Source organism: Beta vulgaris, chromosome 3, assembly GCF_026745355.1.
Source record: "Beta vulgaris subsp. vulgaris cultivar EL10 chromosome 3, EL10.2, whole genome shotgun sequence".
Taxonomy (NCBI): Eukaryota; Viridiplantae; Streptophyta; class Magnoliopsida; order Caryophyllales; family Amaranthaceae; genus Beta; species Beta vulgaris.
The window spans coordinates 41,981,034-41,997,293 of record NC_079204.1 but is presented as its reverse complement, the minus strand read 5'-3'; the positions used below and the strand labels follow the sequence as shown (position 1 = coordinate 41,997,293).

The 16,260-nt window shown below is 40.6% G+C and overlaps 2 protein-coding genes across 2 annotated transcripts; both read right to left on the bottom strand.

Moving 5' to 3' along the window:
• Nucleotides 1-4,152: 4,152 nt before the first annotated feature.
• On the bottom strand, nucleotides 4,153-5,582 carry LOC130590734 (uncharacterized). Its single transcript, XM_057393268.1, has 3 exons — nucleotides 5,326-5,582; nucleotides 4,910-5,244; nucleotides 4,153-4,825 (listed from the first exon to the last, which is right to left on the bottom strand). The coding sequence occupies exons 1-3, from the start codon at nucleotides 5,333-5,335 to the stop codon at nucleotides 4,736-4,738; spliced, it is 435 nt and encodes a 144-aa protein (XP_057249251.1). The 5' UTR covers nucleotides 5,336-5,582; the 3' UTR covers nucleotides 4,153-4,735.
• Nucleotides 5,583-15,189: 9,607 nt separating this feature from the next.
• Nucleotides 15,190-15,789, bottom strand: LOC125491546 (kunitz-type trypsin inhibitor alpha chain-like). Its single transcript, XM_048640457.1, has one exon. It carries the CDS (start codon nucleotides 15,787-15,789, stop codon nucleotides 15,190-15,192), a length of 600 nt encoding a protein of 199 aa, XP_048496414.1.
• Between the last annotated feature and the right edge of the window lie 471 nt (nucleotides 15,790-16,260).

The window sequence follows — 16,260 nt, the reverse complement described above, 5'->3', positions numbered from 1 at the left end:
GAAGAGCAGAAGCTCAGAAGCATGACCATCAGCTTCGACGAAGAAGATGGAGATGAAGAAGCTGATAATCATGACGGCCTCGTCGTGTCTCTCACCGTCAGCAATTGCCTCATGAAACGAGTCCTGATAGACAATGGCAGCTCAGCTAATATCATTTTCAAAAGTGCTCTAGAAAGCATGGGGCTGCAGGAAGCTGATATTCTCAGGAAAGCAACCGTTTTGTTCGGGTTCAATGGCGAGCCAGCTACAACGCTCGGAGAAATCGTATTGCCCACCTATGCAAAAGGAGTCAACCTCCAAACCAGGTTCAATGTGATAGATTGTCCCTCAGCATACAACATCATAATGGGGACACCATGGATCCATAAAATGCGAGCTGTACCTTCCACCTATCACCAGACTATTAAATTCCCTACCAAAGTGGGGAGTACAAGAAATCAGGGGCGATCGCAAGCTGGCTAGGGAATGCTATAGCATATCTCTAAAAAAAAAAGGAATCTATCTAGCAATTACAGCAAGGTCCAGCGCCAGCCAAGCCAACAGATCAAGATGTAGATGAAGTGGCGTTGGACCCAGCAAAGCCAGAGCAGACCGTGCAGATTGGGGCATCCCTACCAGCTGAGGAAAAGCAGCAGATAATTGAATTCTTAAAGAAAAATGTAAGCTGTTTTGCATGGAGCCATGAAGACATGGTAGGCATTGAGCCTGACATCATCACCCATAAGCTAAATGTCGATCCCAACTCAAAGCCCGTGAAGCAGAAAAGAAGGAAGTTTGCTCCAGAAAGAAACATGATAGTCAACGAGGAGGTGGACAAGCTACTCAAAGCTGGCAAAATCCGAGAAGTCAAATATCCCGACTGGCTAGCTAACGTGGTGGTTGTTGGAAAGAAAAATGGCAAATGGCGGGTGTGCATCGATTTTACAAATCTCAATAAGGCATGCCCCAAAGATCTATTCCCGCTGCCACATATTGATGCATTGGTGGACGCTACAGCTGGCCATGAAAGGCTAACGTTCCTAGATGCATACTCAGGCTACAATCAGATACTAATGGATCCTGCAGACCAAGAAAAGACCGCCTTCATGACTGAAAGAGGCATCTATTGCTACAAGGTAATGCCCTTTGGGCTAAAAAACGCGGGTGCCACCTACCAGCGGCTAGTCAACAAGATGTTCGAGAAGCAGCTGGGGGACACGATGGAAGTCTATATAGATGACATGCTGGTCAAAACAAAGAAAGCAGAGGATCATGTGGACCATCTGCAGGAAACCTTTGAAGTCTTAAAGAAGTATGGGATGAAACTCAATCCTAGCAAGTGTTCCTTCGGTGTCCCAGCAGGCAAGTTCTTGGGCTACATAGTCACCCAGCGAGGAATAGAAGCCAACCCCAGCCAAGTGCAAGCACTAATCAATATTCAGTCACCACGGAACCTGAAAGAGGTCCAGAAGCTAACAGGAAGGGTAGCTGCACTGAACAGATTCATATCCAGATCATCTGACAAGTGCCACTTGTTTTACAACGTGCTAAAAAAGAATAAAGGATTCAATTGGACAGATGAGCATGAAGCTTCATTGCAGGATCTGAAGGCCTACCTGGCTCAACCTCCCTTACTATCAAAGCCATCCACAGGAGAGACTCTCCAGCTATATCTAGCTGTTAGCAGCAAAGCGGTAAGTGCGGTACTAGCCAGGGAAGCTGAAAATCAACAACTCCCAGTTTATTACGTTAGCAAATCCTTGCTGGATGCTGAAACCAGGTACACATCACTTGAAAAGTTAGTATTAGCTTTATATATGGCATCTCGTAAGTTGAGGCACTATTTTGAGTCTCACCCCATTCATGTTATGACTAATTACCCCATCAAAGCAGTATTACGAAAACCTGAGCATTCAGGGAGAATGGCCAAATGGGCCATATCCCTGAGTGCACATGACATTAGGTATCTACCCAGGACAGCTATAAAATCGCAAGCCCTAGCTGACTTTGTGGCAGACTTTAGCCCTGACTTAGCTGCTACCGCTGAGGAAGAAGCGCGCCACGTTAACAAAGTAGGTAAATCAGGCTCATGGCAGCTGTATGTAGATGGATCCTCAAACTTCAGAGGGGCTGGTCTAGGTATAGTGCTAAAGTCGCCACAAGGGGACATGATAGTACGCGCTATCTGCTGCGATTTTAAAGCTACCAACAATGAAGCTGAATATGAGGCCTTAATAGCAGGTATGACACTAGCACATGATTTAAAAGCTAACAGTTTGCGTGTCTTCAGTGATTCTTGCTAATAGTAAGCCAGGTAAATGGAGAGTACGCAGCTAAAGATTCTAAAATGGCCTCTTACCTAGAGCTAGCCAAAGACAAAGCCAAGTTATTCGAAGAGTTCAGCATAAAGCAGATCCCAAGGGACCAGAATACCAAGGCGAGCCCTAGCTAACCTCGGATCAGCACTCAGAAAATGCGATTTCAAATCAATACCTATAGCCCACCTAGCTGGCCAGCTATCAGCAAAGAGTAAACATGGTGCAATCAGATGACAGCCAGGAAGGAAGCACTAGCTGGACCCAGCCAATCATCGATTTTCTGGAGAGGGGCATCTTGCCAGAGGACAAGCTGGAAGCTAGGAAGCTGCGAATGAAAGCCACAAGATATCATGTTATTTCTGGCACTCTATTCAAAAGAGCTTGCGCCAGCTACGATCTATTACAAAGATGCTTGGAGAAAGACCAGTGGGAGCCCACACTCAAGGAGTTCCATGAAGGTGAATGCGGGTCTCATCAGCTGGAAGAAGCTTATCAAACAAAATCCTAGCATACGGGTATTATTGGCCAACCATGCGTGCTGATGCTAAGAAGTATGTGCAAAAATGCGAAAGCTGCCAGAAACACGCAGGCATGACACATCAGCCAGCTGAGATATTGCACCCACCTTAACACCCTGGCCTTTCATGAGGTGGGGCATGGACATTGTGGGGAAATTACCTGTAGCTCCAGGGCAAAAAGTTTTCATGTTAGCACTCACGGACTACTTCTCTAAATGGATCGAAGCTGGGGCATTCCAGCAGGTGAGAGATAAAGAAGTAATATCCTTTTTGCATACTAACATTATCTGCAGATTCGGAGTACCTAGCGAAATCATTTGTGATAACGGATCACAATTCATAAGTGACAAGACAAGGCAATTCTGTCACGAATGGAACATCAGCTTGATAACTTCCACACCTAGATATCCTCAAGCTAACGGACAAGCTGAGTCCAGCAATAAAGTAATTATCAATGGCATTAAGAGGCGCCTAAAAGCTAAGAAGGGAAGATGGGTAGAAGAGCTGCCTAAGGTGCTGTGGGCAAACAGAACAACACCAAGAGGCGCCACAGGAAGAACTCCTTTTTCACTTGTGTATGGATGCGAGGCGGTACTACCTGCGGAAGTAGCTGTCCCTACAGCTAGATATGGATTGATAACTCCTGAAGCCAACGACAAAGAGCTTGGCTACGACCTAGATTCCATCGAAGAATTGCGAGATAATGCATTAGTACGAATGGCTGCACAACAACAAATAGTGGCTCGTAGCTTCAACAAGAATGTCAAAGCTAAAGTATTCAAGGTAGGAGATTGGGTTCTAAGGAAAGTTTTTCAGAATACCCAAGAAGTCAATGCTGGTAAATTAGGGATCAACTGGGAAGGCCCCTATTTAATCAACCAAGTAGTTGGAAAAGGAGCTTATCGTCTAACTACTAAAGATGGAAAAGCAATACCTAGAAGCTGGAACGCTTCTCACCTTAAGCTATATCATTTCTAACCTGGGGCACTTACCGGTTACTATCGGGCCAAAGACGCCAGAATCCCTAAAGGCAACCACTGCTTTGCACAAAGCATTGGTCCACCAGGTAAACGCAAGGGGTTGCAGCACCCAGGTGGGTAGCTGGAATTTCGAGATTCAGCTACAAGGTCGCAGCACCAGCATCAAGCAGCTAAGGGTTAGTTCACCCAAACTTAGCTGAGTGGTCGTAGCACCAAGGAAACGGGCCCAACCTAAGTTGAACAACACTTATCCCAGGTAAATATGTTGTTCTAATACCTAAGATCAAAAAGCATGCATGTAACTTAAGTACTCATCAAAGCATCAATAGCTAAGATCAAAAGGCAAAGACATAAGTTCAAACGGTTAAATTGCTGAAAGAAAATATGTTCTTACAAAAACACATCGCCCCCATAGGCAATGGTAAAAGTACCCAAGCTAGTTAAAACTAAATTGTTCCAAAAGAAAAACTAATGAAAGCATTGAAGAAATTAAGAGATCACGCTGGCATCATCGCCAGCAACCTTGTCCTTATCACCAAGAACAGCACCTTCTGGCTGGTTGAGAGAAGGAGGAGATTCAGCTGTAGATTTCTCCGAATCATTTGTTTTGCCACCTGTAGCTAAAGCTTCTAGAGCGGTCATAGAATCCAGCTTGAGGAATCTGTCATGTAGAAATTGACAACCTTGTCATCTAGCTTCTTGAACTTTATCAGGAAAGCTAGCTTCGCAGTTTCAATAATTTTTGCTTCAGCTTGGATGTCTAAAGCCCTCTCCTCAGCTTCTCTTACAGCTGCAGCCAGGCGTGCATTTTCTTTCTCCGCCTCAGCTATCTTCTCATCTTTTTCCAGCCTCTCTTTCTCCATTAATTTTTGCTCAGCAGCTAGCTTGCTCTCAGCATCCAGCCGGGACTGTTTCTCCCTCTCCAGCTTAGCTTGGTGGCTCAATTGTCCTTTTGCAGACGAGCCACCTTATCTTGAAGGGTAGCAACAGTCCGCAAGCTGTCCCTGGCAGCTATGCAACTTTGGGAAAGCTGGCAAAGCAACAAAAATCATAAGTATAAAGCGGCATTGATCATTTTTCTTGATTTAAAAGTAGGTCAAAAGATGTTGCTAACCTGTAGGGATAGCTGGACAGCATGGTTCAGGATGACCTCAGGGTCCTGTCCCCTCAACCTCTTTTGTGCAGCTGGGAATACGAGCTTGTCAGCTGCAGGCCAGATCCCACCTTCTAGACCTTCTTCAGCTAGAAAGTCAGCAGGAAAGCTCACAAGGACCTCATCCCTAGGAGAGTCGGTCGTGATGTCGATGGTGGTTGGGATGGAGGATGAGCGTAGGTTCTTGCGAGGAACTTTGTCAACCTGAGACTGCCCAGAAGAAGCAGCTGATCTCTTCCTATTCTTAAGCCTGGCCATTGCATCCTCGTCAGATAAATTACTGGATCTTGCTGGGGCTGCATGCATGAGAAAAGTTAGTTGGCCTAGTATCTAAGAGTTGTGAGCAAAGTATAATCTGCACCAAAAATCAAAATTACCTGTCGACATCGAGTTAGTGCGAGAAGATGCTCTGAAATCTAAGGGTAGGACCTCGGTAGGAGCTGTGAAGGTGCGTTCCTCAACAGGAAACTTGAGCAATTCAGGTAATCTCTCGGCTTGTTCAGGAATCTGGGAGATAATAGGGCCAAGACCTGCAAAAGAAACAAGGTAAGAACCTAGTTAATTCGTTTTTAGAAACAAAGCACAAATGGAATAGTTAGGTACCTTTGGTTGACCAACCCCCACTAGAGGCCCCCAGCTTCGCCCAGCGAATCTTTCACTACAAAAAAATACCTAGTTTTCCAAATAGAGTCTGATGCAATTGTACCTTCTATTAATGGGGGGAGGGGAGCCTTAGCCCTAAAAGTGATGAAACCCTTACCCGATTTTCTAACGCTATAGGCAGTCAGTAGTTCGTTTAGAGAGAAGGATTATGCATGCCTTAGTTAGGGCTTCTAAGGTTAGGCAGGTTTTCCAAAAAGCTGGCATCAGCTGGCCAGGGGAAAGGTGCAAAACTTCCATGAAAGATCTAGTGAGGGGGGAAAAGGTGTAATTGTACCCTAGTAAAAAAGGGTGTTCATAATAACAGATGTAATCTTCAGGGCAGGTTTCGGGCCTGCATGTGGGAGTAGGGAGGATAATCTGAGCATTTTCAGGGAAGCCCCCCAGGACCTTAAGTACCTCGATATCTCTCTCAGTGACAGACGAAGCAACATCATCTATGGCTCTAACCCATTAGAAAAGGAAGAAAAATTCTACAGAATTCTTGAGGACGAAAGAAAGAGAAAGAAGCTTTACCTGAGAAGGAGACGAAGTCGCTAGAAAATAAAGTGAAGTTCAGAAAAAGAGGAGGAGTCCTTTAAATACTGGTAGCTCAACGGTAGTTTGGGCTAACGGATAAAAATTTATTGATGCGTGAAAAATTATCTTTTAGCTGTTGATAAGTAGTCATTAATCTGATGAATTTTTCTTTCCCCAAGAAAATTATCTTTTCAGCGGATTAAAGGGATTTATCTTTTAGAATAAAAGTTATTATCTTCACACGTTTTAATTCCTCAGATTAAGAGATAAAATTTTGAAATACCAATTTGTTTAAATCTTAAGTTCTTTTGCTAACAGTTTGTTTTTGATTGGTAACTTGCGATTTTAACTCAGCTACGCCTAGGTTGGCATCACAAGTTAGGGGCAATTGTTATGTCCTAAAAATTTTGCTAAGCTGAATCTGCAGGATATACATCCGTCCCAGCTAGAAGTTATCAGCTAGTAGCTACAGCAAGCAGAAACGAAGGGAGTTGAATAAATTTGATTCAAAGAGCATTGGATACTAATCAAGATCAAGTCAAATTATGCTGTTACGCCTACAAAATAGGGTTGACGAGTCATTAAGCAGAAGTGGAGATACTCCTTGATGTTAGGAGATCATGGCATCATATTGGAGATTAGTTATGCAACGTAAACATGTAAACAACGTTACAATAAACGTATGGATATAAATAGGAGTAGAAGTATTGGGAGAAGGGCAGTTCATTAACATTGCTTACATTAGAACACTCTCATTTACTTTCATAAATATCAACAAGTGTATTTAGTATAAGCTACAAGCTGCTAGCTGCTAGCTATAAGTTGTAATCTTCCTACATAGTGGATTGGTGGACTCAATTCCACCCGCGGTTTTTACCCTCCTCTTGGGGTTTTCCGCGTCACCATTTCTTGGTGTCTCTGTCTTCTCTTTGCATCCTCTTTTAATTTCGTAGCTAGCATCCCTTGTTATTGCATCTCCATTAGCTGTAGATCCTCAGCTAAGTTCTGCCTGATCAGAATTTGGCATAAACAAGGTGAATAGAAGAATTCTTCATTGATTTGTTATGTGATAGGTATTAATCCACCAATACAAGTTATGGAAGGATATGTGAGGAGAGTTTGGAGGAAATTTAATGTGGATAAAGTAGTTGTGATTAGTAAAGGTGTGTATCTTGTTCGATTTAATGCTATGGATTCTAGGGAATCTGTTTTACAAGGACACTATTTCTTTGATAGTAAACCTGTTATCATGAAACCTTGTCATCCTGATCTAGCTCTGGATAAAGAATCATCACAAAGTCTTCCGATTTGGGTTCAATTGAAGTTAGGACTCAAATATTAGGGGAGAGAAAACCTTATATAAGATTATTTCCAAACTTGGAGATCCAATTAGAAGAGATGAAGCAACAAGAACGAAGGAGAAATTGCAATTTGCAAGAATTCTTGTGGAAGTTAAAGTGAATTAATCTTTCCCTGATTCAGTTAACTTTGTGACTGAATATGGTGTATTGACTAAGGTACCAGTGACTTAGGGCTGGAAACCAGACCATTGCCAAAATTGCAAGGGCATAGGTTATTCAACTAAAGATTGCATAATAGAGCTTGTTAAGCAGAAATGGGTGCCAAAGCAAAAGTAACCCATTCAGGTTGCTCCAAGAGCTAAGAATAATGATGATGTAAGAAAGTACAAGGCTGCTCATACAGAGTAGAACAAACAAAAGGAACAGGTGAAGAATAAAGTTGATCAGGCGGGCTTTCAAAGAGCTCTCAAGCCCATTAGAGTTAGAGCTTCACATAATGTTTCAACTTATACAGGCAACTCTTTTCAAGCTATGATTGTTGTTGACAAAGGTGTCGTTGTCCTTAGGATGGAGGGTTTGGAGCAAGGTACTAGAGCGCAGGGGAAGGGGACCTTCCCGAGCTTAATAGATAAACTTTTATGTTGTAATGTGAGAGGGATCAACATGGCTAGGAAACAGAATGACGTTAAGGCATATCTTAACAAATGTTCTGTTGGTCTTGTGAGTCTTCTTCAGACCAAGGTGAATGCAAACAACCTTGGCAGTCTGTATCAGAGGATATTTCCATGATGGTGTTTCACAAGTAACTCCAATTTTCATGATGGTGGGAGAATAATAATTGCTTGGAAAGCATCAAGCTTCAATCTTTCAATTGTAAGTACATCTATTCAGTTAATTCACTACTTAGTTCAACCTCATAGTGGTAGTAATTCCTTTTATTGCACTCTTATATATGCATATAATGATAGAAATAGGAGGGTTGAATTATGGAGTGATTTGAGGGCAAGCAAAACCTCAGAAACTCGGTTGATATGTGAAGATTTATATTGTGTAATGAATAGTGATGAAAGAATTTTCTCTTTAGTGAGAGAATCTGAAATGGAGGATATTAATAATTGTATGGGAGATTGTGCTTTGAGTGATATAAAGGGTTATGGGAACTTTTATACACGGAAGAACAAATAGTTAGGTAGGCAAAGAGTTTTTAAAAAGTTGGACAGAGTCATGGCCAATAGTAGTTGGCAAACCATTTCTTCATCACCTGAGGTGTGTTTTCAAAATGAGCGAGAGTTTAATCATTGATAACTATGCATTCAAAGGAAGATTCAGGTGGGAAGCCTTTTAGATACTATACGATATGGAAGGTTGCACCACAGTTCACAAATATATATATCAGGCTTGGAATCAGGACATACAAGGTACTAAAATGCATGTCATTATGAAGAAGCTGAAATTAGTGAAAGTGGCTTTGAACGAGTTTTTTTTGGTAAGTAAGTAATTGTATTGCTTCCAAAAGACACCAAAAGAATAACCTAAGTCTCTTATGTAAAGAGACTGAAGACACAACTGGCCTGCAAGCTAAGGCCAAACGACACCTAAAGGTTGTTAAGCCAATTACAATCTATGTTGCTCCACTTTACCGATTTACAAAAGAATATTCTATGTTGAACTATACTCTTTACATCTTTAGCTATACATTATACTCTATTTACTTTAGAAAGGCAAAAAGCTTCGTTCCTTATTTCAAAATTTGATAAACAACAGTTGCATGCCAAAACTGTATATACCACTTGTTTCCTCATTTCGCAACCTTTATAAGACCTTATTGTCCAACTGATCCACTGAGGTAGATTTCTTTGTCTGAAATTAAGCCCTGTCCATCTAAGCATAACTAGCAACAGATGATGACTGAAGTTGCATTCAAAAACTAGATGCTTGTGTGGCTCAGGTGCATTACCATAAATACAACAGAGATTATCAGGGCTGATTTAAAGCGTGAAGAGCTTATCCTTCAATTTTATGCTTTTATTGCACCCCTAGCCAAGTAATAAACACGTGCTTAGGAACTTACATGCTATTCCATACCCCCTGAGCCCAATGAACATTGCTCTGAACTTCAGTAAATTGTGCATGGAGTTTGATGGTTTAGAAAGTACTATTAGTAATAAACTGGTGCATACCCACTAACATTAAGTAATTTCTTCACTTTGCAAAGATATTTAACAATCCAACTTGCCCCTGGTGGTGCCTGAAAATCTCACCAGTTGTCATTCTTGATATAAACAACATTCCATTCTTGAATTGCTTGAGCTCTTGTAATGCCTATTCATGTTGATCAGTCCACTCGAAGCCTTTGTTGATCTTTTTCAAGACGTCGTAGAATAACCAGCATCTGTCAAGGGATTTGGAGATGAATCGATTCAAGACGGCAATGCATCCAGTGAGATTCTGCACTTCCTTGATGTTTCTTGCAAATTGGATATTGATGATAGCCCTTATTTGATTAGGGCTAGCTTCTATCGCGCGTTGTGGGATAATAAATCCTAGAAATTTTCCTACAGACACTCCAAAAGAACACTTAGTAGGATTGAGTTTCATTTAATAAATTCATATGACGTTAAATGCATGTTGTAGGTGTGAGACATAGTCACAAGTAGCCTTGGATTTCACGCACATATCATCAATGTACACCTCCATGGTGCCCCGTAGTCGATCTTCAAACATGGCGTTGACCAGCAGACGCTGGTAGGTGCACTAGTGGAAAAATGAAGAAGGGCTGCGCTTTTTGACAGCAGCCCTTTCAGTAGAAGCCCTTTACTTTTTAAGTAGGGCTGCGCTAGAAAAGCGCATCCCTTAAGCTAGAAGGGCTGCGCTAGTTAGGAAAAAGCGCAGCCCTTCCTAGCAAAAAAAAAATATATAAAAAAAAAATTTTTTTTTTTGACATTTTTTTACTCATAATCTCACATTTTCTGAAATTAAACAGAAGAGAAGAGAAGAGAAACGAAACGAAAATGAAAATACTAAACCCAAAACAAAAATAAAGAATGAAACGAAAATGAAAAAAACGAACAAAAACTAATACAAGAAATTATAGATCTGAAAATACAAGAACATTAATCAAAACAAAGAGAAGTATACAAGAACATTAATCAAAACAAAGCGAAGTATACAAGAACATTAATCAAAACAAAGAGAAGTATACAAGAACATTAATCAAAATAAACAAAGAGAAGTATACAAGAACATTATAGATCTGAAAATACAAGAACTACCTCCAAACATTAACCTAATAATGTTTAAATACATAAAACAAAACCCTAATATATAATTTAAGGGAAAAAAAATTTCGAAAAAACTTAAAATGCCTTTTTGGAGGCTTAAACGAACTCGGATGGCTTAAAAAGCCTAAACGCCACAGCATAGCGATGAGTTTGACTCGTTGGCCCGTTCCGCTTCCGAAAAGGTATCACAATAGGCAATCGGACTCCGTCGGCATGTTTAGTGCAAATCATTTCAGGATTTTTGTCGTAAATGTTTATGGGAGTTTTTGAGAGAGAAGAGAGGATGAGAGAGAAGAGGGGATGAGAGAGAAGGAGGAAAGGAATAATGAGGGACGTGAAGAGAGGAGAGAGAATGAGGGATAATATATTTGACGAATCCCGCTTAATATTTGAAGCCCGCGAAGATGAATTTTTGAAATTTTTTTAAGAAGGGTTGCGCTTTTCTTCAAAAGCGCAACCCTACTTAGTCAGAAGGGCTGCGCTTATATAAAAAAGCGCAGCCCTTCTGTTGTGTAGGGCTGTGCTTTTGTACAAAAGCGCAGCCCTTCACTAGTAGGGCTGCGCTTTTAGAAAAAGCGCAGCCCTTCCTCCGCAGCCCTTCCTTTTTTTTCCCCTAGTGGTGGCGCAAACGTTCTTTAGTCCGAATGACATAACTTTGTAGTAAGAGGTGTCGTGATCAGTAACAAACGACGTATTCTCTTGATCTTCAGGATGCATGAGTATGTTGTTGTACCCGAAAAAGGCGTCCATGAACGTCAGCAACTCATGTCCGACAGTGGCGTCGACGGGGGCATCAATGTGTGGCAGTGGGAAGAGATCTTTCCGGCAAGCCTTGTTAAGATCGGTGAAACTCGTCACTTTCCGTTCTTTTTCCCTACAACAACGATGTTAGCTAGCCAATCAGGGTATTTAACTTTCTTTACCTTATTGGTGTCGTCATTCAGTTTTTGAACCTCGTCATTGATTATTCAATTTCTCTCAATTGTAAATTTGCATCTCTTTTGTTTCACGAGTTTATATATGATGAGGGTTGACGTTAGGCTTTTGTGTTATCAAATTGGTTTCTGTGCCTGTTACATCCTCATGTGACCATGAAAAATAATCGGAGTTAGATGCAAAAAACTCTATTACATGTTCTCGAACGTCAGGAAAAAAGGACGCTCTTATTTTTACAGTTCGATATGGTTTCTCAGCGTCAAGTATAACTTCTTCCAGTTGTTGTTCGTCGAATTCTTGCTCCCATACCGTCTGCATTTGTAATTGTTATGCTTCCACTTTGCGAGGTTTGAGGGATGTTTTGTATCACTCCCTGGCGATCTGTTTGTCCCCTTTGATCTCCTACACTTCCATGATATGGATCCAGGGTCTTCCCAAGATGACGTTGTAAGAGGAAGAACAATCCACGACGTAGAACTTGGTATACATGTTTACTCCTTTGGCATATGTGGGCAGCGTCACTTGTCCTAGGTGTGCTTGGGTTCACCGCTAAATCCGACAAGGAACGTTGATTTTCTAACGATGTCGCGCTCATCAATGCACATGTCCTATAAAGCGTCTTTTATGAGGATGTCAGTTGAGCTGCCATTACTAACTAGCACACATTTTAATAAACAGTTACTAAAAGTTAGAGATATTACGAGACCGTTATGGTGGATGTATTTGTCGTTGGCCAGAACATCGTCGTCAAACGTTATTGGCATTGCTTCAACTTCGGCATCATGTGGGTGATAGAGCTCTTTGAATAGAGCATCCTGGTTTGGTGTGTCTCTCGCATGACATTTAGCTGTAGAATAGCTTAGTCCACAAATATCTAATCCGCCACTAATGACATTGGTTGCCATTAAAGACAGTTTCTTTTCCTCTCTCTGTCAGCAAGTCTTCTAGGTGACCTTACATGAGGAGGTGCTCCACTTCGCGTCTTAGCACGACGCATTTGTCGGTGTCGCTTCCGTGGTCTCCATGGAACTCACACCATTTTCGTTTCTCCCGCCGGAAAGCCGCTTTCTCATTCCAATCACCTATCACAGACTTACATCATAAATTCTTAACAGATCTCTCACCAGGGAGAGAAGGATAGCCTAAACCCTTTCTTAAAGAGGTATTCGAACAAGACGATCAAGCTTTTAGGGCTATGTTCAAGGTGTTCGTCTTTTCCTACCGTCCTAATTATGGTGTCAATGGGAAGGCTAGAAGTTTCCAGAAATTCCCCCAATTCTCTCACGGTAATTGAGGATTTAACACTCGAGGGTTTTTCATCTTCAATTATGATCGATTCAGTTTCGTTTGTTTCTTCCCTAGATTTTTCTTTATCATTTCCCGGGACAATTGTTGCCCTAGCACTACGACAACGAGGAGCCATAACTATTGGAAAAGGAAGGAAGATTAACAAGGAAGCGATCAGAAAATTAACCGGTGGATTTCGCGAGACTCCAAGCTAGCTCTAGAATTTCAAAATTGTGGAGATAGCGTGCGAGGGTAGCAAGAGAAAGAAGAATAGTGTTGCCTTTATAGGGGCGGGTTGTACAAAGTCATGGTTGCATTATGTATCTAACGGATAAAATTACATATTAATTACTGTCCTTTCGGTTGCAACGGCGGAGAGGCCAATATGAAGTTTGTAAGGAAAGCGGAGCGTAATTTGTCGACTTTGGAGTGAAGATTAGGTATAAGCTTCTCTCTAACGACATCAATTTGGTTATTCTCATCAGCACCATATCGAGTCGACGATGCTAGTGGGGATCGAAAAGATATTTCCGAAAAGGGAGTGAAAGAGGGGATGTAGTTCGATGTTTTATGGAAATGACGTGGTTTGAGGAAGAACTAGGACTGTTGTTGGTGAGTTTTGTGCAACAGACAAGTTTTTGAGTATCCCAGTTTAAGCTAGGTGGGAGACAAAAGCTATGAAGGGTTCTAGATCTTTCAAGAGTTATCGCCGCCATATTTCAAACAACCAATAATGGTTTGTTTTTCACTTTCTTCTTCTTCTGGCTTTTGTTCTTCCGTGTTAGAAAATTGTGTAATTTGATGAAAATCCAGAAACATATTACTTTATAAAATCTCTTTCTCTCTTTCTGATTGTATTTCTAACAAGTTTTTTTGAGAAAATTTGAGTTCTTTAGGGTTTATTTAATTCAAATAATAGATAACGAAAATAAGAAATATAGATAAACTTTCTCCCTGGGATAGTTGGATTCCTTCTAGTTAATACTGCAAATATAGATCAGATATAGAAATCTAAGAAGTTGCAAAGGTGTGACATGGTAGAGCGTAACAATTGGATGAGTATTCAATGGATTTCAATGTATAAGTTATATAATTGAATCTAAATGGGCGGCATTAATTACCTTAATTGAAAAAAGCCATATAAGTTTTCATGTCATGATCAACAAGATTTGTGATTCAAAGGGTTACCTCAATACTTTCCTTTTTTTTTTCTCTTGTTTTTTTTTTTTTGATTTTGACTAAAAAAAGAAATATGTGAGGCAAGAGTTTAAGGTTTAAGAATGTAAACTAACGTTCAGCATTTGCCTTCTATCAAAATGGATTAGTTTGAAAAGTAGAATTAGATGTTAAAGCAATATATTATGAGAGAGAAGAAAAAAAGGAATTGTTAAATGTCATCCCTAAATTACTTAAAATCGCCTCTAATTGACTTTTTAATAAACTATGTGAAGAACGTCCTGACTAGACGTTCCCCTTCCATCGCCCAATTAAAAAAAAAATATTTCTCTCACTGCTCGAAGTTGGAACTTCTCGAAGAACAAGACTTGAAGCTGCTCAGAGAAGAGAACTTGAACCACTATCGAAGTGGCAGCCGCTCGTTTTGTGCGGCGTGTGTGCAAGGGCATGTCGTCACCTTCTGGCTTGAAGGGGGTGGGGGCTGCTGGTTGGGGGCAGGGGGCTGCTAGTGGGTGGTTTTGGCAATGGGGGTTGTGGTGGAAAGAGGTGGATGGCGGTGGAGTAAGGTCTCTGGTGGTGGGGGTGGTGGTTTAGGGAAAAAGATAGAAAACGTTATACATGTAATTTCAACTTTGTTTTGGACGATTTTAAGTAATCTTGAGGTGACGAATATAAGTTCAGCTGAACTTGAGTATTATCTTTTGAGTACATGAAATATCAAACCAAATGATAGAGCCATTCTATATAAAAAAGCAAATTTTATCTAGCGCCTCAAAAGTGCACATTAGTAGGATAAATTGTAAATAAAATGACCAAGTTACTTTGTCTTACTATAATATCATTGTGTATTAAATATCATTAGATATCTTAAGCAACTTAATCATAAAATAAAATAAGAGTCAGGACGTCAAGAACCAATTATTAACTTTTACGGAAAGACACACAAACTCATAGAAATTAAATACACACCTTCTCCACACACACAACAGGAAGAAGGAAATATCCTCCGACGATTTAAATAAAAGGGTGCGTGGGATTTATTCTTCCATGAATGAACTATATAGACTAGTACATCATGTGTCTAGACCTTCATGGATAAAACATCAAAAGCTTTCCTGAACACAACATGAAGAGGAATATCATCAGTAAGTCCCAAAAGACCATCTTTCTCAAAAAAGCCAACATCTGATACCCCTGCATTCCTTATCTTATACATATTAATATTAATGCCAATCTGCTCAATACTGAAAGTAGTAGTCGGGTTAAAGGCACCGCCACTACCACCCGTAGCAATGTACGACTTGCCCGTTGATGCATCGGCGATCACCTGCCACTCCAATGGCTGCATACAAATGTTTGGATTATCGTCTCCCTTGAAGACTATGCTAATTAGTAAAGAGGGTATGATATTCCGTATCTTAAAAGGGGAAGCAATTGTAACGGGCATTCCATAAGACGTTTCATCGTTTTCACGGCCTATATAGAACGGGCATGGTAAGGAATCGGCTTTCGATTTTAAGGTGAGACCTGCCCCAAAGCCTAAGCTTTGTGGGATGATGTAGTATTGCCCACCATTGTAAAGTGGATCGCCATCTATATCTAGGATAAAGGCTGTGGCAATACTAAGTGCAGAGATTAGTAGGAGGACAGTGGTGGTTGATTTCAGGAAATTGGAAGCCATGGCTATGCTGGGTCTGGGTATATAAGCTGTTTGCGAGAGTTGAGGAATAAGGATGTGGTGGAGAGTTAGTAGATGAAGAATGTAGTATTTATAGAAGGATTGTGTTTGTACGCTGGGTTGGAAATGCGTGCATGTGGAGGAAATAACACAAAAATTATATATGATCATGCATTATATGTGGAGGATGGAAAGAAAATAAAGAATACCACTTTATATATATTTTTTGTTTCATACTTGTATTCTTGGCACTATCCACAGTTAGAGAATTCTCTAAATTCTTCTCATTGTATAAGAAAAAACATAGTCATATATGTACATAGGGTTTTATTTAATTCATCTCAATAAGTATACTTTATTAACATTCAATAGTTATAATAATTTTTTCAAATATGTAATCAAAGAATTTTGAAGTCGAAGAAGTTCATTGGCAAACGCGCACTGGAAAAATGAGAAAGATAAAACAATACAAAG

Excerpts from the sequence above, each read along its gene's own strand:
- LOC130590734 (XM_057393268.1), bottom strand. Across the intron at positions 4,826-4,909 it reads CTGTCCAGCTATCCCTACAG|CTTTCCCAAAGTTGCATAGC; the intron begins GTTAGCAACATC and ends TTGCTTTGCCAG.
- LOC125491546 (XM_048640457.1), bottom strand. The coding sequence starts at position 15,789 with ATGGCTTCCAATTTCCTGAAATCAACCACCACTGTCCTCCTACTAATC.